This window comes from Schistocerca cancellata, chromosome 9 (assembly GCF_023864275.1).
Source record: "Schistocerca cancellata isolate TAMUIC-IGC-003103 chromosome 9, iqSchCanc2.1, whole genome shotgun sequence".
Taxonomy (NCBI): Eukaryota; Metazoa; Arthropoda; class Insecta; order Orthoptera; family Acrididae; genus Schistocerca; species Schistocerca cancellata.
Genome location: NC_064634.1, coordinates 401,596,597 through 401,620,782, shown reverse-complemented (window position 1 = coordinate 401,620,782; position 24,186 = coordinate 401,596,597). Strand labels below are relative to the sequence as shown.

The following is a 24,186-nucleotide window of genomic DNA, read 5'->3' as shown; positions in this document are numbered from 1 at the left end:
GTGTGGGCTGACGAGAATCCACACGCAATTGTGCAATCACGTCATCAACACAGATTTTCTGTGAATGTTTGGGCAGGCATTGTTGGTGATGCCTTGATTGGGCCCCATGTTCTTCCACCTACGCTCAATGGAGCACGTTATCATGATTTCATACGTGATACTCTACCTGTGCTGCTAGAACATGTGCCTTTACAAGTACGACACAACATGTGGTTCATGCACGATGGAGCTCCTGCACATTTCAGTCGAAGTGTTCGTACGCTTCTCAACAACAGATTCGGTGACCGATGGATTGGTAGAGGCGGACCAATTCCATGGCCTCCATGCTCTCCTGACCTCAACCCTCTTGACTTTCGTTTATGGGGGCATTTGAAAGCTCTTGTCTACCGGTACCAAATGTAGAGTCTCTTCGTGCTCGTATTGTGGGTGGCTGTGATACAATACGCCATTCTCCAGGGCTGCATCAGCACATCAGGGATTCCATGCAACGGAGGGTGGATGCATGTATCCTTGCTAACAGAGGACATTTTGAACATTTCCTGTAACAGTGTTTGAAGTCACGCTGGTACGTTCTGTTGCTGTGTGTTTCCATTCCATGGTTAATGTGATTTGAAGAGAAGTAATAAAATGAGCTCTAACATGGAAAGTAAGCGTTTCCGGACACATGTCCACATAACATATTTTCTTTCTTTGTGTGTGAGGAATGTTTCCTGAAAGTTTATTTTATCTGATCATACATTTCTTCAATCTCATCATCATCTGCAGGGCTACTTCACATATAAACTTGTACTATTGTGGTGAGTGTGGACCTTGTGTCTACCTTCACTACAGTAATGTGTTCACTATGCTGTTTATAGTAGCTTATCTGTGTTCCTATTTTATTCATTATTAAACCTACTCCATCATTACCCCTGTTTTTTTTATTTTTGTGCTTATTTTTCATTGTTTTTTTTTAAACATTTTTTTTAGAAGTAAGGGCTTAATTCCATCTTCTAGACGTAGCAACTTGGCTAAAAGTTGACCTTCATGTGGTACAACACACAAGAGTACGTTGCATGTTTTGCATTCATATTTCGTTTATCGGTCCCATTTCGTTTCAAGCAAACTGTGCACCTACACTATAATCCGCATTTCTTGGATTGGTCACTTGGAACGACATTTTAAAAGAGCCTTCCATAAAGCACAGAGGATTCTCATCATCAGAGCATCTTCCTTTCCTATCTCTTCTCTGTTCTGTAACATCTTTTTCCATATGTTCTCACACCAGATGTAAATGAAAATCTGCTAATTATATTATTCTCCGTGTCACTGAGCTGTGAACAGAGTGAAGCATTCAAAATATAAAGGACCACAACATGAAAAAAAAACTTTTTTGCCATTTAACAGATTTATGCACAGATCCATTAAGCATGTCAGAGTGGTCTAATATGCCCAACTTGCATAGTAGTCGACAACACATTGCAGCTTCATTACTTCCTCACCAGTCTTCTTGTTTGTCTTTCCAGTGTCGTGCATTTCTGTAGTGTTACAGGTAGTCAACATCAACACTCCTCTCATGTCACACCACTTGATGGCAGACATTGTGTCAGTTGACATAAATTCAACTTCTCCTTATTTCAATTTCTTAAGTAGCTTCGGCAGATTGTGCCTATTGATACGTACAGTACCACATACTGCTGTTCTATGGCTGTGAAGTCAGAGGAACAAGTCTGGACTGGGATACCAATTGTCACAGGATGGCTTCATTAGTGTTGCCACTATATTGCCAGATTTCCCCAAATTATGGACTTTAATTTCTGTTGTTGTGCCTGCGTATACAATGAAATGCAAGACATATCCACTTTTACAGTCGCACAACACAAATGTCTTGATTCCAAATCTACTTTGTTTTGAAGGACTGAATTGTTTAAAAGATAAGCGACCTTTGAACAATAATAGGCTTTCATCGATACAGAGCTTTTTGTATGGATTAAATGCACTGTAGAATGCCATACGAACTTTATAAATTTTAAACAAACTGTCCCATGACTGGCAGAGTTGTCACTAAAATGCAAAATTCTCAAAATTAAAGTAAAACGATCATGGGATATAACTTCGCCAAAAATTGGAGTGCTCAGTACATCTAAGGACCAGTAGCCCATTATTCTCAACTTTTTAATACAGACCACGAGAAGCCAAATACCAATGAAGCAAAACAGTTCCTCAAAACCAGTATCTTGCCAGGTGGACAGTCGACCATGAACTGATTCCGACATATTTGCGATGGTGAAAATGTAAATTTGGTTCATTTCAAGTGCTATAAATTCCATCAGATTTTCTGACTGAAATAGCACGAAAAAGTATGCTTGAATCAGATGTTAGTTGGTAATTATGTCCTGAAAGTGAGTCAAAAATGCATGCAGTGATGAACTGAAATCACACTTTTGCCAGTCAAATTTGTAACTAAGGCATGGCCTTTTACAATCTGAAGAACTACTATCCTGCTGAGCTGTACTAGTTCAAAGTACGTGGATGCGTATTACTATGAGTTTCTTCTGAAGAATCATCGCCATCACTACAGTCACTGAAAATGCCACACTCACTGTCACTCCTTGTGAGTATCTCCAGTATCTCTTCGTCATTTTTACGACACTGACATGCCATTTGTTTGTGGAACACAAAAATGATAGCACTCTAAAAATCTTGATGAAAAGGCAGAAAGGTAAACAACACCACAGAAGCAGTATGCAGGTGATTACATGAACCAGCTAGCACAAATGTTGAACTGCAAGTGTGAAATCAGACAGAAATACTGCTGAAAGCTAAACGACACCGCAGAAGCAGAATGCAGATGATCACATGAGCTAGCAGCAACTGTGGAATGCGACAAATACTGCTGAATGGCTATAGACATCAGCAGGACCTCAGGTAATGGAACAGACCAATGGTAAAAGCCGTCATTAGGACTCTGGTACCAGCCAGCCCACGACGGCAAATGCCGTCTGCAGCACCCATGAGAACTACCTTTTCAGTGGCTAATGATGCCCACAGTCCCAGGGAAAGATGGTGTGTGGTGGGATTTCATGTCTGCAACACTCAAAGGGTTAACTTCATCCTACCTGCCCAATTAAGCGATCTGATCTTTCACGCTCCAATCTGTTGAATGCCAGTTTACATTCCTATGATGATCACATCTTTCTGAGTAGTCCCCGCCCAGATATCTGAATGGGGGACTATTTTACCTCTTAACTATTTTACCCAAGAGGGTGCCACCATCATTATTTAACCATACAGAAGAACTGCATGCTCTCACAGAAAAAGTACAGCTGTAGTTTGCCCTTGCTTTCAGCTGTTCGCAGTATCAGCACAGCAAAGCTGTTTTGGTTGATGTTACAAGGCCAGATCAGTCAATCATCCAGACTGTTGCCACTGCAGCTACTGAGAAGGCTGGTGCCCCTCTTCAGGAACCACATCTGTCTAGTCTCTCAGCAAATACCCCTCCATTGCAGTTGCACCTATGGTACAGCTATCTGTATCACTGAGGTGCACAAGCCTCCACACGAATGGCATGGCTCATGGTTCTCAGATAACATTTCCAACTTTAGCCTGGCAGCCTGTTATTGCATACAGTGCAAGTCTTATAGGATAATGAAGGCACTGGATCAGATGAGGTGTGACTGAGTGAGGTAGCACAATGGTTTGCAAGCTGGGCTCATATTCGGGAGGACGATGGTTCAAACCAGTGTCTGGCGATTGCCGGGATTGTTCCTTTGAAAAGGGCACAGCCAATTTCCTTTCCCATCCTTGATGCAATTTGAGCTTATGCTCCATCTCTAATGACCTTGTTGTCGATGGGATGTTAACTCAATCTTCCTTCCCTTCTTCATTTCAGATGAGGTGAGATGGTCAGAAATAGTGTCCTTAAAACTCTTTAATATTTGTAGTCAGCAGCTAAAATGATGGAGAATATAAAAGATTAGCTTTATCTGATGCAAAATAAGCTGAAGTGCTGCTTTCTTGCTGGTACAGTAATAAAAGGTGCACTGCTGAACAATGTGCTGTTATACTTTAAACCTCCTACCAGAGTTGAGCCAGTAAGTCATATGCCAGTGAGCAGAAGAAACATGTACTTCTATATTCTGCGAACAAATGTGAAGTACCTGGCAGAGGTTACTTCTGACTGTAGCACGGATTGGGATTCCTTCTCATTCCATTCGCATTGGAAGAACTGCTCAAATGCAGTGTAGTTAAACTTGTCCTCGCAGTCCCTACAGTTCTGGTTTTTTTAGCATTTTTGACATGCTCCTGTGGACCATATAAATCTGTGACCATTCATGCTGCCCATCTTTGTGTATGTTCAACATAATATGACAAGTTTCAGTCAGTCAGTGTTTCTGCCAGGTTGTGGTATACCCTTTTGTGGGTGCTGAGACAAAATGTGAAAGTCTGTATTTTTGCAATGTTTTGAAAAAATAGATAATTAATGATAATGGAAATTTCTTTTCTTATTTAATGTAAGGTAACTTCTGGACTGTGCTTGCAATTAGATGAATTACATATATAACTCTGTAACACAATGTTCTACTTTTCCAAGAGAAGACACACAAGATATGAATAGTGATTCAGATGATGACAGTGAAGCAGAAGTAAATGAACATGAAGCAGAAGAAACTTTGAACACTGATGAAGATGATGAATACAATCTTAAGAATTATGATAAAGAAGGAGGTTGGTAGCTTACCAGTTATTAGATTAAATGTATATGATTTTTGTATATTATGTTTATTCAGATGCTAATTTGTGTATTTGTATTTATCATCCTCAGATGATGTAGGTAATCTATTTGGAATTGGCAGTCTTGTTGTTCACGATACATCAGGGAAAGACCCATATGTCACATTGGATGATTCAGATGACAGTGAAAAAGATGACGAGATAATAAAACCCGATGACAATTTAGTAGTTGTTGGACATGTTTCAGGAGATGCTAGTGTACTGGAAATATATGGTAGGAAATAAGCTCAGCAATTTTATTCTTAGCTTATGAAGCAGTTTGCTTGAAAATTTAAGAATATCCATTTTCACAGTGCACAACGAGGTGGAAGATTCATTATATGTTCACCACGATCTGATTCTGCCTGTTTTTCCTCTGTGTCTTGAGTGGCTGAGCTATGATCCTGGAGAACAAAAACCAGGTAAATTTATAGGCTTAGTTTGATTGTAATGTGTTGTATAATATAGTTGTTTTGCAAATAACACAGAAAGAAAGATGTGTGGTAGCATATGTCCGTATCACTCTAGTGTCTTACTCATTTAGAACTAATATGGGGAAGGATGAGCTGTTATATATGTTAAGACAAAAACACTAGTTTAGAAAATTTTAGACAAGTAGATTGTTTAGTGATAAGCACATAGAAGTGCTGAAAATAGTATACTTTTAATTGTAATTGTATGTAGATGCCCACTGGGAGACTTGAATTCATTGCTACACTATGTCGGACAGCAGCAAGCAGTTAATAGTCTGTTGTAAGTTCAGTGTAGATTTTCTAAAGGCTTCTGATAGGAAACATGATCTGTAAACCATATTTGGATTCTACAGTTTGATCTCAATAGTCAACTTTCCAACGCAGGTGGATAAAGATGGTAGTACCCTAATTGATAATGTTTTAGAAATAATCAAAGACCGCTTAAATACTGTTTACTGGATAACTGCTTTCAACACACTAAAGGTGCCATCGTCGGATCTGAATGTAGATTAACATTTACAATCTACATTCAGATCCGATGATGGCACCTGTAGTGTGCTGAAACCGGTTATCCAGAAACAGTATTTAAGCGATCTTGGCTTCTGAATTATTTCTACAACACTGTGTGTTCACTGCATGATAATGTTTTCTCGGATGAAGCTCAAAGCAAGAAAATAACTGTAAATCCAGTAACAAATGCACACTCTGATCATGATGCACAGTTATAGCTTGCATCATGTAGGAAAGCACTTCCATGCATAGAGGCAGTAGCAAAGCATGGAGGGGATGAGGTGTGCACACATGGGGCGGCACAGAGCAGGTAAACAAAGTCCGTGTTGCTGAACTGTGTTGCTGCGGGCAACAGTCAGGTTCATTTGTGTACCATACACTCAGATCTATAAGGGGAACAATAAATTTTAAAACCAATTTCGATCTGTCGTCTTGAGAGAAATCTTAATTCACATCTTGACAACATTGAGTACACAGTTTTAGTTCACATAATATCGGAAGATGAGAACAGCTGACGCAGCTTTGTGAAGATGTCAAGTATAATTTTTCTCAATATAACATTTGCCTAATGATAAGGTCATTGAAACTGCTTGCAATAATTCTAAAAATGTAGTACATAACAAAATTAACTCAACCGAAGTCATTACATTTGCTTTACAACTGTGTCTACTCCATATAATTTTTAAAAATGTGTATAATGCATGTGCATGGGTTAGTTGGACTATAGTTAAGTGTAATCACTGCATAAAATTGAATTACTGGTAGAAAAGACAAACACAAAGACTATCATAAAAATAGTCAGTATATTGTCATATTTTTGCTATAAATGGACATTATGAGTGTAAACTAACTCATTCAACATTACAGTGACAGACCGTATTTATAATCCACTGAACAAGGAAACAATGAACCTCTTCTGCAAATAACTTGAGGGAATGCCAACTGATAACATCGGAAACCACCAATATCTTGACAGATAACCCTCCCCGTCATTTTAAGGCATTTTTCAAATTGTGCCTTGAAAATGAGAGTGGTTTACCTATTGAAATATTGGAGTTTTGGATGAATTTATGCACACACATTATTGTAAGTTATTAGAACATACAACACAATGGGAAGAGCTTAACTTCTCCTGCAAACTTCATAGGATAAAAATTCCTAATCGGTAAAGGCTGAGAAGTTCTCATATGCTAAGTACACAAGTGATACATTATTAGACACATTTTTTTAAACTATGAGTCTTTAAAACTAAGAAATTTCGTTACTTTACTTTGTTCCAAAGTCTGCATTGTAATACCATTGTTACTACTATCCGAGTTTCTGTCCGAACCATCTGCTTGTAAATTTACGATGATAGGGTCAAGGCTTACATCGATCTTTACCCCACTGGAGGGGGAGGATTGTCTGTTGTCTATTGCTTCATGCACAAGCTATTCAGTGCCGTATCTCGGATGTTTTGTTTTTATTTTCCTGCATAGCCTACAATCTGTGCCAAAATTAATGCCAGGAGATTATACTGACAGTGATAAATGGGTAACCACAAAACTGTGTTACCACACTCGCATGCAAGAAAGTCAAGTTTGTACATTTGTCGCATGACTCGTATAAATTAATGAGCTGCAGGAGTTTGGCACGAGTCTGGTTTACATCGTGCAGAATATTTTTATTTTTAAGCCAGGGCATAACATCTGCTTTCCTGGTGTTTGTACCTGGTGTTTTCTCTGTAACAGCTGAATGATAACTGGCATGGTACAATACAGTGACAGGCTCCGAAGCAAGACAGGGCAAGAATTGTTTAGTGAATCACTTCATGAAACTGATAACATTTGTTTCTGAATGGTATTCACAGCTAGTTTTCTTACACCTGAGTGCCCCCCTGCGGGTCCGGGGATTAGAATAGGCCCGAGGTATTCCTGCCTGTCGTAAGAGGCGACTAAAAGGAGTCCATCCCCCTCATGGGGGTAGTTAGCGCCTGCGTCCGGAGACGGACGGTTCCACAACCTATAATTGTGGTCTTTTTGGTTTTTCACTTCTCGTTTCTTCCTTCCTTTGGTTGGTTCCTTTCTTTGTTCTTCTCCACCTCACTGTCTTCCTTACTCTTTCCCTTGACTTCTTCTCATTGCCTTCTTCTCATTGCCTTCTTCTCATTGCCTTCTTCTCATTGCCTTCTTCTCATTGCCTTCTTCTCATTGCCTTCTTCTCCTTGCCTTCTCTGGTCTCCGCCTCGGCGTTTGAGACAGTGTGTCCTCTTTCTCCCTCTCTCTCTTCTTTTTCCTCTTCTTCCTTCCTCCCTGTGCGTGCCTGAAGGCCGACCCACGCGTTCGCAAGCGTAGCCGGTGACGGGGTAACGCGTAATTCCCCGCCCTGGGTAGACATGTAAGGCACGCGCGTACCCCCTGGTAAAGGCTAGGCCCGGGGAGGGGTGATTGCCCGAGCTGATACCTTCTGACCATGGCGATTGGTCCCTCCGTCTGTTTCTCGGGAGGTGTGACCTGAGGTGTAAACATTCACCTAAGGCGGGAGTGCCCTCTGAGAGGGTCCCCACAAGGAAGGAGCGCGCCATCGGAGACGCTGGCAATCATGGGGGATTCCTCCGCAATGGATTCTACTCCATCTCTCTCGACTTCTGCCCAAAAACGGAAACGTGACCAGCCACCAGTGACAAAAGTACTACCGCCTGCCCCACAGTTCCTCGTCGTTTCTGGATCTGAGGACGGAAAGGATTTTTCCTCTGTCAACCCTTTCGTTATCCAGAAGGGCGTAGATGCCATAGCCGGATCTGTCAAATCTTGTACCAGGTTGCGTAACGGTACCTTATTACTAGAAACTGAGAGTGCCTTTCAGGCACAAAAACTGCTTCGGGCCACACTCCTGTACACGTTCCCTGTCCGGGTGGAGGCCCACTGAACTTTGAATTCGTCTCGTGGTGTAGTCTATACTAGCTCCCTCGACGGATTGACTGACGAGGAGATTCAATCTTTCCTCGCTGAGCAGGGCGTGACGGCTGTCCATAGGGTCATGAAAAAGGTCAACAATGACCTTGTACCGACCCGGACACTTTTCTTGACCTTCAATAGTGTTAAGCTGCCATCGCGCATCAAGGCGGGCTACGAGGTTATTTCTGTTCGCCCCTATGTCCCGACACCTACGCGCTGCTACCAGTGTCAGCGTTTCAATCACACTCGACAGTCTTGTTCCAATGCGGCTAAATGTGTCACTTGTGGCAGGGATGCCCATGAGGGTGATTGTCCACCTCCGTCTCCTCGTTGTGTGAACTGTCAGGGTGACCATGCCGCATCCTCCCGCGACTGTCCTGTCTATAAGGAAGAATGCTGTATCCAAGAAATTCGGGTCAAAGAGAAAGTGTCCACCTCGGCTGCTCGCAAGCTATTGGCTAGTAGGAAGCCCGCGCTGCTCCCAGCGGGGAAATACAGTACTGTCCTCGCCTCTCCTTGGGCTACCAGGGAGGTAGCAACCCAGACATGCGATCTGACCTTCAGCACCACAGTCATCCATTCGGCCAGTGCTAAGATCGCGCGGTCGACATCTCCTCTTCCTCCCATCACCCCACAGACACCAGCCCCTTCATCAGCTTCTGCTAAGACGAAGACCCCGAAGTCAGATGCACGGGCCTTCAAGAAGGAACCATCCCGTGCAGACTTCCTACGTACCTCGACCTCCCAGCCTTCGACCGGTACTTCCACCAAACGTCCTTCCAAAAAGGCTCATAGGAAGCACAGTTCTCCTTCTCTGCCACGGCGCATTTCTTCTCCTGCGCCACCCGGCGGTTGCCGCCCCAGGCCGTCATCCGTTTCGCCTGGCCGCGCAGCTGGTAGCCGTACATCTGGCCGTTCACCGGCGGAGGAAGCTCCCCCTCCCAGCCATCCTCCCGAGATGGCCGATGAAACTATAGACCCAATGGACGATGACTGTCCGCCTACTGATAGCGGCGGCAGTGCTCGCTCGAAGCCAGGCCCTCAGCGGCCTTCGAGGTGACCCCTTCTTTCATCTTCCTTTTCTTACGATGGCACTTATTCACTGGAATATTCGCAGCATTCGCTCCAACCGAGAGGACTTGAAGTTGCTGCTCCGCTTGCACCGTCCGCTCGTCGTAGCCCTCCAGGAAACGAAGCTACGCCCATGCGATCAAATTGCCTTGGCACACTACACCTCTGTGCGTTTTGACCTACCCCCTGTGGTAGGTATCCCGGCTCATGGAGGGGTTATGTTGCTGGTCCGGGATGATATTTACTACGATCCCATCATGTTGCACACTGGCCTGCAGGCAGTTGCCATCCGCATTACTCTCCCCACTTTTACGTTTTCCTTTTGTACCGTTTACACTCCATCGTCATCTGCCGTTACCAGGGCAGACATGATGCAACTTATTGCTCAGCTACCTGCACCATTTTTGTTAACTGGAGACTTCAATGCCCACCATCCCCTTTGGGGCTCTCCAGCATCCTGCCCGAGGGGCTCCTTGTTAGCAGACCTTTTCAACCACTCAATCTTGTCTGCCTCAATACTGGCGCCCCTACTTTTCTTTCGGACACATCTCACACCTATTCCCATTTAGACCTCTCTATATGTACTCCCCAACTTGCACGCCGGTTTGAGTGGTATGCACTTTCTGATACATATTCGAGCGACCACTTCCCGTGTGTTATCCATCTCCTGCAGCATACCCCCTCTCCGTGCTCCTCTAGTTGGACCATCTCCAAGGCAGACTGGGGGCTCTTCTCTTCCAGGGCGACCTTTCAGGATCAAACCTTCACAAGCTGCGATCGTCAGGTCGCACACCTCACGGAAGTCATTCTCGCTGCTGCTGAATATTCCATCCCTCACCCTCCTCCTTCTCCACGTCGCGTACCGGTCCCCTGGTGGACCGCAGCATGTCGAGACGCTTTACGTGCTCGTCGCCATGCTTTATGCACATTTAAACGCCACCCTACAGTGGCGAATTGTATCAATTATAAACGATTACATGCTCAGTGTCGTCGTATTATGAAAGAAAGCAAGAAAGCCAGCTGGGTTGCTTTCACAAGCACCTTCAACAGTTTTACTCCTTCTTCTGTTGTCTGGGGTAGCCTGCGCCGGCTATCTGGCACTAGGGTCCACTCACCAGTTTCTGGCTTGAAGGTCGCGAATGACGTCCTTGTGGCCCCTGAGGCTGTCTCCAATGCCTTCGGCCGCTTTTTCGCGGAGGTTTCAAGCTCCGCTCATTACCACCCTGCCTTCCTCCCCCGCAAACGGGCAGAGGAGGCTAGGCCACCTAACTTCCGCTCCTCGAATTGTGAAAGTTATAAAGCCCCATTCACCATGCGGGAACTCGAAAACGCACTTGGCCGATCACGGTCCTCCGCTCCAGGGCCTGATTCTATTCATATTCAGATGCTGAAGAACCTTTCTCCTGCGGGTAAAGGTTTTCTTCTTAGTACATACAATCGCATCTGGATTGAGGGACATGTTCCCGCATGCTGGCGCGAGTCTATTGTTGTCCCGATTCCTAAGCCGGGGAAGGACAAGCACTTGCCTTCCAGTTATCGACCTATCTCGCTTACCAGCTGTGTCTGTAAAGTGATGGAGCGAATGGTTAACTCTCAATTGGTTTGGCTGCTCGAGTCTCGACGCCTACTTACCAATGTACAATGTGGATTTCGTAGGCGCCGCTCTGCTGTTGACCATCTGGTTACCTTGTCGACCTTCATTATGAATAACTTCTTGCGGAAGCGCCCGACCGCGGCTGTGTTCTTTGATTTGGAAAAGGCTTACGACACCTGTTGGAGGGCGGGCATTCTCCGCACCATGCATACATGGGGCCTTCGCGGTCGCCTCCCTCTTTTTATTCGTTCCTTTTTAATGGATCGACAGTTCAGGGTACGTGTGGGTTCTGTCCTGTCCGACACCTTTCGCCAGGAGAATGGGGTGCTACAGGGCTCAGTTTTGAGCGTCGCTCTCTTCGCCATCGCGATCAATCCAATAATGGATTGCCTCCCAGCTGATGTATCAGGCTCCCTTTTTGTGGACGATTTTACCATCTATTGCAGCGCGCAGTGTACACGTGTCCTGGAGCGCTGTCTTCAGCGTTCTCTTGACCGTCTTTACTCCTGGAGTGTCGCCAATGGCTTCCGTTTTTCTGCCGAGAAGACGGTCTGTATTAACTTCTGGCACTACAAAGAGTTTCTCCCACCGTCCTTACGACTCGGTCCCGTTGCTCTCCCAATCGTGGAGACAACCAAATTTTTAGGCCTTACATTTGACAGGAAACTTAGCTGGTCTCCACATGTCATATTTGGCCGCCCGTTGTACCCGTTCTTTAAATGTCCTCCGTGTTCTCAGTGGTATGTCGTGGGGAGCGGATCGAACCGTCCTACTTCGTCTATATCGGTCGATCGTCCGCTCCAAGCTGGATTATGGGAGCTTCGTATACTCCTCTGCACGGCCATCCATCTTACGCCGCCTCAACTCCATATAACATCGGGGTTTACGACTTGCGATCGGAGCATTTTATACTAGTCCCGTAGAGTGTCTTCATGCTGACGCTGGCGAATTGCCACTCACCTACCGGCGCGATATACTGCTTTGTCGGTATGCCTGTCGGCTACTGTCAATGCCCGACCATCCGTCTTATCGTTCCTTTTTTGACGACTCTCTTGACCGTCAATACGGGTTGTATGTCTCTGCCCTGCTACCCCCTGGAGTTCGCTTTCGTCGCCTCCTTCAACACCTTAATTTTTCACTCCCTGCTACCTACTCCCTGCAGCCTTTCGAGTGGGCGAGAGCCACACGCCACCTTGGCTCCAGGCTCAGGTCCGCGTTCACCTTGACCTCAGCTCGCTCCCAAAAGAGGTTACCCCCGGTTCGGTCTACCACTCCCGTTTTTTGGAACTTCGTTCGAAGTTCATCAACATGACTTTCATTTATACAGATGGCTCTAAGACCAATGACGGGGTCAGGTGTTCCTTTATTGTCGGGGCACAAAGTTTCAAATACCGGCTCCATGGCCATTGTTCGGTCTTCACAGCTGAGCTCTTTGCCCTCTACCAGGCTGTTCTTTACATCTGCTGCCACCGACATTCTGCTTATGTCATCTGCTCCGATTCCCTGAGCGCCATCCAGAGCCTCAGTGATCCGTACCCGGTTCACCCTTTCGTACACCGGATCCAACGCTCTCTTCAGCAGCTGGTGGATGTCGGTTCTCCGGTTAGCTTTATGTGGGTTCCTGGCCATGTCGGTATCCCTGGGAACGAAGCTGCAGATGCCGCGGCCAAGGCTGGGGTCCTCCAGCCTCGGACAGCTTCTTGTTGTGTCCCTTCGTCCGATTTTAGCAGGGTCATTTGTCGGCGCATTATGTCGCTGTGGCATGCCGATTGGGCTGCACTTACAGACAACAAGCTTCGGGCCTTAAAACCTCTTCCCGTGGCTTGGACGTCCTCCTCACGACCTTCTCGGCGGGAGGAGGTAGTTTTGGCCCGGTTAAGAATTGGACACTGCCGGTTCAGCCATCGCCATCTGCTGACGGCTGCGCCGGCGCCGTTCTGCCCATGTGGGCACTTGCTGACGGTTCGACACATTTTAATGTCCTGTCCAGATTTTAACACACTGCGTCTAGATCTTAACCTGCCAAGTACTTTCGATGCCATTTTAGCAGATGACCCACGAGCAGCTGCTCGTGTTCTTCGTTTTATCAATTTGACAAACCTCTCTAAGGACATTTGATGATGCTGTTTTTTAATCCTATGCCTGTCAGTCTGTCTTTTATCGTGTTTTCCCTTTTAGTTGTTGTTGTCAACTTGTGCCTCGCGGTGCATTCTTAGAGTAGTCAGGGTGCTAATGACCATTGAAGTTGTGCGCACTAAAACCACAAAAAAAAAAAAAAAAAAAAGAAAAAAAACCTGAGTGCGAGTTTTCTCTAGAAAAAAAATCTAAAGAGCCACCAAGCAGAATAATTATCCAAGAACATTACTATGGGACTTGAAACAGCCAGTACCATCACTCATTTTCTAGCAGATACTGGGATGATTCTGAGTCATCCTTGTTTCATCAAAGTACTACACTGTTTAACTAACTTCTTCTCTTGTATCGTGCATCTTTATAAGGGATGTGGTTCGTGCTGCACGTTTGCCACTTCTTTCAACTAAAAACTCTTCTTATCATAGTCAAAACTAATGTCTCTTAAAATTCTTTACATTGATGAAGTACTACTTTTGAAGCCAATTTTCTCATGCATAATTCTAACAAGTGTTTGTGATGTTGGATATATTTACTCAAAGTACTTTAAAACATCATTGTCAGAACCATCCATTACAGGTTTCTTGTGATTTCAATGCTTTCCAGGTGACACGAAACCAAGGTCCCGAGTTCGAGTCTTGGTCGGGCACACAGTTTTAATCTGCCAGAAAGTTTCATATCAGCGCACACTGCGCTGCAGAGTGAAAATCTCATTCTGGAAACATCCCCCAGGCCGTGGCTAAGCCATGTCTCCGCAGTATCCTTTCTTTCAGGAGTGCTAGTTCTGCAAGGTTCACAGGAGAGCTTCTGTAAAGTTTGGAAGGTAGGAGACGAGGTACTGGCAGAAGTAAAGCTGTGAGGACCGGGCGTGAGTCGTGCTTCGGTAGCTCAGATGGTAGAGCACTTGCCCGCAAAAGGCAAAGGTCCCGAGTTCGAGTCTCGGTCGGGCGCACAGTTTTAATCTGCCAGGAAGTTTCAAGTTTTCCTAAGGTTTCTACACCTCTGGCGCTTTCATTTACAGTTCTCTTGGCAACCACACATGCTTTTGCAGTCCATTCTTGTCTTCAGATGTCAGCTGTAGGAATTTTTTTCCACGTGACACTAGAATTGTAATCAATCCAAGCATACTTACAGAAACAGGAGAAATATTAAACAGTGTTCTTAAAAGTATCATTGACCAGTTTTCTGTGAATGGTCTCACCCTCAATTTTAAAAAGAGACAGCATATTTAGTTCTACACGTCTAGAGGTACCACACCAATGATAAGTGTGACACATGGTGAGGAATTGATAAATAGGTTGGAAATGTCAAAATTCTTAGGTGCTCATATTGATGAGAATTGAAACTGGAAAAGGCACATTCTGGAACTCCTGAGACATCTTTATTCAGCCACATTTGCACTTAAAATCATTGCAAATCTTGGGGAGAGAGAAATCAGTAAGTTGATATATTTTGCATATTTTCATTCAGTAATGTCATTTGGAATAAAGTTCTGGGATAACTCAACTTTATGAAAGAAAGCATTCATTGCTAAAACATGCTCTAAGAATAATATGTGGTGCTCACCCCCGTCTGCTAGATGTCTTTTTAAAAAGTTGGGCATTTTCACTACTGCTTCCGTCATGAAGTTCAATATCTACAATGATGTACATAATTAAAATACTGGAAGAAAAAATAACATTCATTACTCAACATTAAAGTTGCTGTTAGTAAAACAGGGATACTGAAACCAAATTTTTTGATCATTTACCCAGTGATGTAAAATGTCTGGCAGACTACAAAGGAAAATTTGAGAACAAACTGGACAGGTTTCTCCTTGGCAACACCTATTCCAAAGAATAATTTATGTTGTAATGTCAGCCTATATGGAAAATCCAGGATGGTATAATGAAAAGGATAGATTACTACTCACAATGCAGCGGAGATGCTGAGTTGCAGATAGGTACAACAAAAAGACTGTCAAACAAGTAAAATTTTACCAAAAAGACCTTCATTGGAATTACTCACTCTCTCTCTCTCTCTCTCTCTCTCTCTCTCTCTCTCTCTCTCTCTCTCTCTCTCTCTCTCTCTCTCTCTCTTCATAAAAGATATTCTATATTTGCTGGCATATAAGACACACCAGAATAAAAGTTGACTCCAATTTTTATGCCTTTTTTAGGGAAAAAATTTCTCACTTAATACGTTTATTACAAAACACTTATAACATATACGTTCATATAATATGTAGTTGATATAATTAGGGGAAAGCACTCACCTTTTAATTTTCCTCTCAAAATCTGCAAAATTCATTCTCAGTTCTGGCAGTAGAAATAGCTGGAGCAGTCATCTCAGAATCTGAATCCTCAAAGAATAAATTATCCTCTGTACCAACCAGTGCATTAGTGATTCCAAACTTCTTAAGCACTGTTTCAGTTTTTAGAGCCCTGTGAAGCTTTGACCCCCTCACAAACTTGAGAAAATAGGACTCTTTCTCCTTTCTGAGCCTAAAGTTTTAAAATCTGTAGATTTCATGCATCTGTTCACTCCTTCTCCAAAAGTCCCTTAAATGGTTTGGTGATGCACTCATCTAATGGTTGAAGTAAACTAGTTAGCCCTCCTGGAATTACAGTTATCTGAGTCCTCAGTTCATTCAGTCTAGTTTTTAATGTCTTCTTTCTGTGAGAACGAAACTGATACCATACTAATAGGGCAGGCTTCTTCGGTAGACCACCAAGTTGTGTAGACTGGATTTTATCTACCCACGATCTCATTCCTCCTCCATCCTTCCATCCAGCCACTGTTACGTAAATGAACAGGTGCTCCTTTTGGCAGTTGGAAGTGTCTTGTGGCAGCAGTTTCGTCCCATCAGCCATCAGCACAGCAGGATAAAATGATTGAGTAGTGAGTGTTTTCTTGTCCTGAAGTTTTAACAATAATGCTTTTTGTGCCTTGGGAATCCACAGTTGTTAGAAGGGACATCAAAGGTTAACAGAGTCTCTTCCATGTTTTCAGTTTGTGGAAGTTCAGACTTTTCTCTTGTCCTTCCATTTATGACAAATCGATGAATTTCAACAATTTCTTCAGACTCGGCTGGACATCTGTGATATTTTTGTCTTTGTTCGCATACAAAGCCAATACCTCTTTATAAATCTTGACCATCATGATGCTGATCCAGTTAAGTCAGTGATACTTTTGTTAATGGTTATTGCTTTCACTTGATGAAAGATCATTTTCATAGAAACTGAAATTCCTGCTTGTCTGTTCTCTAAAATCCAAGTATTGAGTTCTGCTCCAAGTTTTGGCTATTTAAAAGTTCCACTTCTCAGATTATGTTTACAGCCAGGTGATTTCTTTTAAACATATTCCTGATTCCACTAAGTTCTTGTCATTTTTTCGGTTGGAGGCAGCTTGAAATGCCTTTCTGCAGTCCTGTTTCCTTGTTCTTTAGCGTATGCAATCATTTGAAGCTTAAATTTGGTAGTATAGCAATCTGTTTTTCAGCCATAGTTTACAAATAAAACCACAATCTCGGTATGACACAAGTGGACCTCCACATTAAACCAACAATAACTCCCCCCAGGGGGCTCACTGCTCTTCAGTAAGTACGTGCTTGGTTACCATGGGAACCCATCCTTTGCAGCACTACTTCTTCTTTCTGTGCTGCAAACTTACACTTAGACTATCTCTCAGCTCCTCCGACTTTCCGTCGGATGGTACTTTCCGTGTAGACTCTGCCTGGACTTGGTTCATGATTTTGGCCTTGATTTCTAGTTTCACTCCTGGAGCTATCTTCACCTTCCATTAATGATTATATGGTCTCCATTATTGGGTTTGACCTGCCATCTTTACCAGTTTTTACAGAATTGCTTGTTGTTCAAGGTAGGTTATACACCGCGGTGTATTTTCCGCCTCTGCGCACTTTCACCTTGGCATCTTTCCTTTCTGTTGTCATAGTAAGTCCAAAACCCAGCACAGTAGCCATGCCATTGTGGAGATGGGGAGGATCATCAAGTACCTGCACAATGGTAGCCCCCAGATGACACAGGGATCATACTGTTGGTGCCTGTGCTGCACTCTCCCCGTGTATGTCATGGAGTATGCACCCATCACAACTGTGGCATGTCAACTTCTGGCAACAGATTACTGGCGGATAGCCATTGCTGTGGTTGGGTGGCAATCCATTCGGAGTGAGTGGCATCATGGCGGATAGCTCGCACATGAAATGACTTAAGTTTTCTCCCACGGGTGGTCACACAGTTCCAGTAGTCTCTTCAAATGGAAGGGCCTCATATGAGGCATAAAAGTACGATCCCAAAGCATCCCCTTCCCTCGCCATGTTGTGGAAGGAACACGAGAGTAGACGACGAGCAAAATCGTCCACCCAGTACATGGTCTATACCAGGCCCGATGGGGACACCTTTTTGGCCACAAAGCCTTTATTTTTTGTGGAACACTTTGAAGACTAATGCAGGGAAGTTGCAGCCATCTCTTAAGAGGAAGAGTAGTTGCCTCTTGATTAAAACAAATGCCAGCATGGTAGCTCAGTGTGTTCGGTCAGAGGGTTAACTACCCTCTGCAACAAAAAAAAACTGAATGAACAGATCAACAAAGTACCTAAACGGGTGTCATCGGACATGCACCCCGAACAAATTCAACGAGCAATATAGAACAAAATGAGATAATAAAAAAAAAAAAAAAAATCTCCTGCCCAGTCACAGGCGCTGCTCTCTTGTGAAAATTTGGTTGACATTCCCATGACTGTCACTTTCCACAAGAGTCTCAATATGGTTCAGGGTGTCATCTTTCACCATGATCTTCTTTTGCAATCTGGCGATGAGCTGCGGGCCGACATAGAGCGACTGGGGTGTGCACTTCATCCATTGTGTCCATAGGGGACCAAGGGACAACAGAGTCGCTACCAGAGGCCTTCATCTTGGCTTTCAAATGTGATACGTTGCCTGAGAAGATCAAATTAATGGTCTACCAGTTTGACATGAAGCCCAGTGTTCTTCCTCCTATGAGGTGCTTCGGGTTATGAAGTTCGGACATATGTTTTCCTGTTGCTCCGATACTCCTGCCTGCAGGAATTGTGAAAGTCTGCTGCACACAAACATTCCTTGTGCCCCTCACACAATCTGTGTAAACTCTAGCGAACTCCGCTCTTCCTGGTCCGCAGCTCATGGTCTCGCGGTTGCGTTCTCGCTTCCCAAGCACGGGGTCCTGGGTTCGATTCCCTGTGGGGTCAGGGATTTTTACCTTTCTCGAGATGACTGGGTGTTTGTGTTGTCCTCATCATTTCATCATACATGAAAGTGGCGAGGTTGGACTGAGCAAAGATTGGGAAATTGTACGGACACTGATAACCACGCAGTTGAGCATCCCAAAAACCAAACATCATCACCACCATCATCATCATCATCATCCACTCTCCCTGCTCACCAGATTGCTCCATTTTTAAGCTGAGAGGAAACTCCAGGAGTATAAGACCTGGACAGGCTCCCATATCAAGAGGCCAGAAAAAGCTATGAGCGTCTGAATCCCATAATCTTACGCTACAGCTGCAATGTTGTCGCCGTCTCTGTTGATAGTGCCTTCCTCTATTGTGCCTCATGTAGTGGACCTTCAGAGGTGCCCACTGATACCACTTCACTCCGGTGATCAACCCTCTTGGTGCTTCCACCACACCTACTTCGGGAGCATTGGCTCCCCACTTACTGAGGACACCCAGCTAGTGGTGCCCAATTCAAGGACAATTCCTCTGCTTCTAAAGAAGAGGGGGACAAAAAGAAGTCCTCTAAGATGAAGGCCCCCACACCACCGGACTCTGTCTGTAGCCCTTCTATGCCCAAGGTGGAGACACCAGATCTCCCCAGGCAATGTGTCACGGAACCTACGTCAGTGGAACTCCTAATGTCTCAACCGGCGGCATCACGTGACCCTATGTCATAACCACCACCCCCCCCCCCCCCTCGCCTGTCACTTCATGCCCACACAGTATTCTGTAAGTCTGATCTTCCAGTGGAATTGTAATGGATTTTTCCACCAACTGGCTGAGCTACAGTAGCTTCTAAACATTTACCCTTCTTTCTGTAATTCCATCCAAGAAACATGGTTTCCAGCAACTTGAACCCCTACCCTTGGTTATGTTAAGAATCAAACTGACTATGAGAGGGTATCGGATCGAGTTAGTATGTATGTGCTGGACTTTGTATACAGTGACCCTGTGCCTCTTAATACACATTTCGAGATTGTGGCAGTTCAGGTAAGGGTACGTCATGATTTTACCGTCTGTAATGTTTATTTCCCTCCCAGTGAAGTCATGTCCCAGGATATGTCTGCATTACTCTTTAGCTCCCCTCATTTCCTAGTCTTGGGTGACTTCTTCAATGCTAATAACTATTTGTGGGGTGGCATATGATCACTGGCTGTGGTAAAGACATTGAAACTTTACTGACATGGCTCAATCTTTGCGTCTTCAACTCTGGTGCCAGCACACACTCATTGTGGCACACGGATCTTACTCGGCCATTGATCTCTCCTTTTGCAGCCCTGGTCATTTACATCTATCCACTTGAGGGTCCACGATGACCTGTATGGTAGTGATCCCTTCCCAATCTTCCTATGCATGCCTCAGCTTTGCTCCCGTAAACGCCCGCCTTGATGGAGTCTCCGTAATGCTGACTGGGATGATTCCCCTCTGTCGTCGTCCTTAGTACCCCACTGCAAAGCAGTATCGATGCAGCTGTGCAGCATACAAGGGGAGCCATTCTTCCAGCAACCAACCGAGCCGTCATGTCTTCCTCGGGATACCCCTATTGGAAGATGGTACCTTGGTGGATACCAGAGATCACTGCAGCCATTAGAGATCGTAGGCGGGCTCTCCAATGCTATAAGCAGCCCCCTTCACTGGAGCACATTTCCTTTAAACAGCTCCATGTCTACATCCACAACTTCATAAAACAATGACAGCAAGAATCCTAGAAACGATATGTTTCCACCATTTTTTCACTTACCTCTCCATCAAAGGCATGGGGAAAGATCAGACACCTCTACAGCTTCCAGTCCCCGGCGGGTGTATCAAGTATTTCCTTGGATGGTGCCATTTATGCTGATCCAGATGCTGTTGCCGAACATTTTGCTGAGCATTATGCTCACACATGTGTGTCTGAGAGCAGGTGGAACAAATGTGCTTATCTTTTACAACCTGCCACCTGGAGTCATGTAATGCTCCTTTCAGTGAACAGAAACTCTCCATTGCCCTAGGCCATTGCCCTGATACAGGTCCCGGGTTAGACTGCATCCACAATCAAATGCTGAAAAAACACGTCTCAGTGGATTGTCAGCATCGCATCATTGCCCTCTTTAATTGGAACTGGAAGGAGAGTGAGTTCCCTTCTCAGTGGTGAGGAAGTGCAATAGTTCCAATACTGAAACTGGATAGGAGCCCTTTAGAGATGAACAGTTATCACCCAATCAGCTTTACCAATATCCTCTGTAAGTTGCTTGAACACATAGTAAGCAAGTGGTTGCATTGACTCCTTGAGCCTCAGGGTTATTTGGCTGCATCTCAGGGCAGTTTTAGCAAAAACCACTCCACTGCTGATAATTTGGTTTACTTGGAGTTCACCATCTGAACGGCCTTTGCATGTCGTCAGCCGTCGTTACTGTCTTTTTCAATGCACAGAAGGCTTATAACATGATATGGTATCACCACGTCCTTACTACATTACTTGAGTGGGGCTCCGGGGCCCACTCCCAATTTTTGTCAAGAATTTCCTGTCACACCATATGTTCCAGGTTTGAGTGACTGCTTCACACAGTACTCCCCATATACAAGAGAACAAAGTCCTGCAGGGCTTTGTACTGAGTGTCCTCTTTCTGGTGGCCATCAATAGTCTAGTAGCGGCTGTGGGGTCTTCGGTATCGCCCTCCATATATGCCAATGATTTTTGGCTTTTATTATGAGTTTTGCTGAGTGTTGCCTAAGGGGCACCATACGAAAGGTGCAGTCGTGGGATCACAACCACGGCTTTCGCTTTTCAGCCACTTATGTCGCCATCGGACTACCCACCCATACCCAGAACTTTACCTAGACAGTCAGCTACTTCTTGTAGCTGAAATGCACTGCTGTTTGGGACTGATCTTCGTTTCCCGGCTGACATGGCTGACCCACCTTCGCCAGTGTAAGCAAAAGTGCAGGTGACTCCTCAGTACGCTTCATTGCCTCAGTAACATAAACTGGGATGCAGATTTCTCTACCATTTTGTTGCTCTACAAAGTTGTGATTTTGTCCAATCTTCATTATGGGAGTCTTACTATGGTTCAGCACCTCTCTCATCATTGTGGATACTCCAGCCCATTGTGGGGTCGAACTTGTGACAGGAGCCTTCCAATCTAGCTCTGTGAACAGCCTGCTAGGCAAGGCTGGAGTCTGTCCATTACCTATCAGGTGCCAACAACAGCTGCTATGCAGATTCGTAGCTTCCCTGAATATCCCAACTACATTGTCCTTTTCCCTGGAAGGGAGCTCCAGCTCCCACAACAGCGACCCAGAACTGTGTTTACAATTGCTGCACGCCTCCATTGTCTCTGTTCGGAACTGCAATTTCCTCCACTGTCACCTGTGGTCAGGAAAACATTGTGTCTGCCGCGATCACTTGTGCCCTGGCTTTGGATTTGTCTTAAGTATTGTTTGGTCCAAAAGATTCCATTGACACCAAAATTTTTTACTGCCTGTACTTGGCTGTCCTTGAGACGCATCTGGGTTCGGAAGTGGTATTCACCAATGACTCAACAGTCAATGGACGAACAGGCTTTGCGTGCACTTATGCATGGTGTAGTGAACTTCACTCTCTGACAACGGCTGCAATTTCTTCACCACTGAATTGATGTCCATTAAACTAGCCCTTAGCTATGTTCGTTCCTACACTGTCAAGAGTATCCTAATCTTTTGTTACTCTCTTGGCAATCTTCAGGCTCTAGACCAGTGCTACTCACCTCGCCCACTGGTTACTTCTATATGGGATCTTGTGTTTTAGCTGAGTGGCCAGTCGTTTTCGTTCGGACCTCTGGTCGTGTTGGGATTTCAGGCAATGAAAGAGCTGACCAGTTTGCCAAGCTGGCTACCAGGATGCTGATTCTGGAAATGGGGTCCCAGAACTGGACATCAGTCGTTTATATTCCATAGATTGCTGGAAATCTGGAACTAATAATGGTCTGCCCTGATCTCCCCAAACAAACTGGGGACAATGAAGGAGACCACGACCACACAGCAGTCTTCCCTGTGTGCTTCTCACAGGGAACCCACCATTGTCTGCTTACTCTGCATTGGCCACACTTGGCTGACCCATGGCCACATTCTCCAACATGAGAATCCCCCCTCACTGTGGATGTGGGGCCCACCTGATGGTGGCCCAATTATTCATAGACTGCCCTAATTTGACTGCTTTGAGGCAGACTCTTAATCTTCCTGACACGCTACCTCTGATGTTAGCAGACGATGCCAAAGTGACATCTCATGTTACATTTTGCCTGTGAAGATTGTTTTTATTCATCCCTGTAAGATGTTCTGGCCTCATTGACTGCCTGAGGGGTTAGTGGGGCACCCCTCTCCTGCTAGCTGCTACAAATTTGATTTCCACAAACATCTATTTTTCTCAAAACCTTGTGTCAGTGCTTTGGGACCTTATAGATCATCACTAGGAATGTTAAAATGTAGAGACTCCTGCTGTGGACTCCACATGCACTGCACTGGAAAGCACAGCTGCAAGCCACAGACTCCATCATTTGTGAGCAGACGAGCTTTTGGTGCCTTGGTGACCTGAGCTGTTCTGGCTTCTAACACCATTCACTCACACGAGTCCTTTGAATTCATTCTTGTGTGTCCAAAGATTCCTTCATGCCACCAGTCCCAGTTCCCACAATTGGTAAGCAGAAATCTTCTGTCTGTAGATTAAGTTGTTTGCAGACACATTGTAACTGCTGCTTGAATAACAGAACCCCAGTAGATGGATGCAGATGAGATGATGTTGGTTACTCCATAACTCATGCTATGTCTCATGTCTAGACTGTAGTCAACAGCAGCAGATTTTCCTGGCTGACCTGGTCTCATATGAACCCAATGTTCATTGCACCTCTTTTTGACAGTACAACGTGTGTGGCCAATGTATAATTTTTCACAATGACATGGAATCTTGTATATTTTTGGTTTTCTTGCACCGAGGCCATCTTTTACAGAACCCAGCATCACTTGCAATCATGCCCGAGGACACAAGAAACATTTTATTTTGTGTTTCTTGAACCTACTGATCTTGAAAAACACACTACCAGCATAAGGCAGAAAAATCCCTCACTACTTTTTATTCAACAACCAATATTTCGAACAAACTGACAGTGTTGTTGTGAGTAGTCCTCTGGCTCCCATCATAGCTAACCTTTTTGTAAAAGACTTCAAGAATAAAGTGCATCAATCAGTTGTTCTGAAACACACAACTTTTTGAAGATGTATAGATAATGCCTTTGCAGTATGGCTGCATGGGGTCGCAACACTTCAGTTCGTTTTGGAACATCCTCGCTCTCCATCCCAGCATTTTTTCCAGTTTGGAAGTGGAGAAAATGGAGTCTCTTTTATGAATGTCACGGTTCATAGAAAAGAAGATGGCTGTGGGGTTGACTGTATGTTTTGTAAGCCAACACACATTGGCCTGTTTCAGTGAACTGACGCCAATTCCAACATAGCAGT

At 44.6% G+C, this 24,186-nt stretch overlaps 1 protein-coding gene across 1 annotated transcript in view; it reads left to right on the top strand.

Moving 5' to 3' along the window:
- LOC126100696 (periodic tryptophan protein 1 homolog) overlaps positions 1 to 24,186 on the top strand; it is a 58,606-nt gene that overhangs the window by 12,464 nt on the left and 21,956 nt on the right. The window contains exons 3-5 of the mRNA XM_049911311.1: positions 4,574 to 4,707; positions 4,805 to 4,987; positions 5,067 to 5,174. Of these exons, the coding sequence (XP_049767268.1) occupies positions 4,574 to 4,707; positions 4,805 to 4,987; positions 5,067 to 5,174 (425 nt within the window). The remainder of the gene's footprint in view (positions 1 to 4,573; positions 4,708 to 4,804; positions 4,988 to 5,066; positions 5,175 to 24,186) is intronic.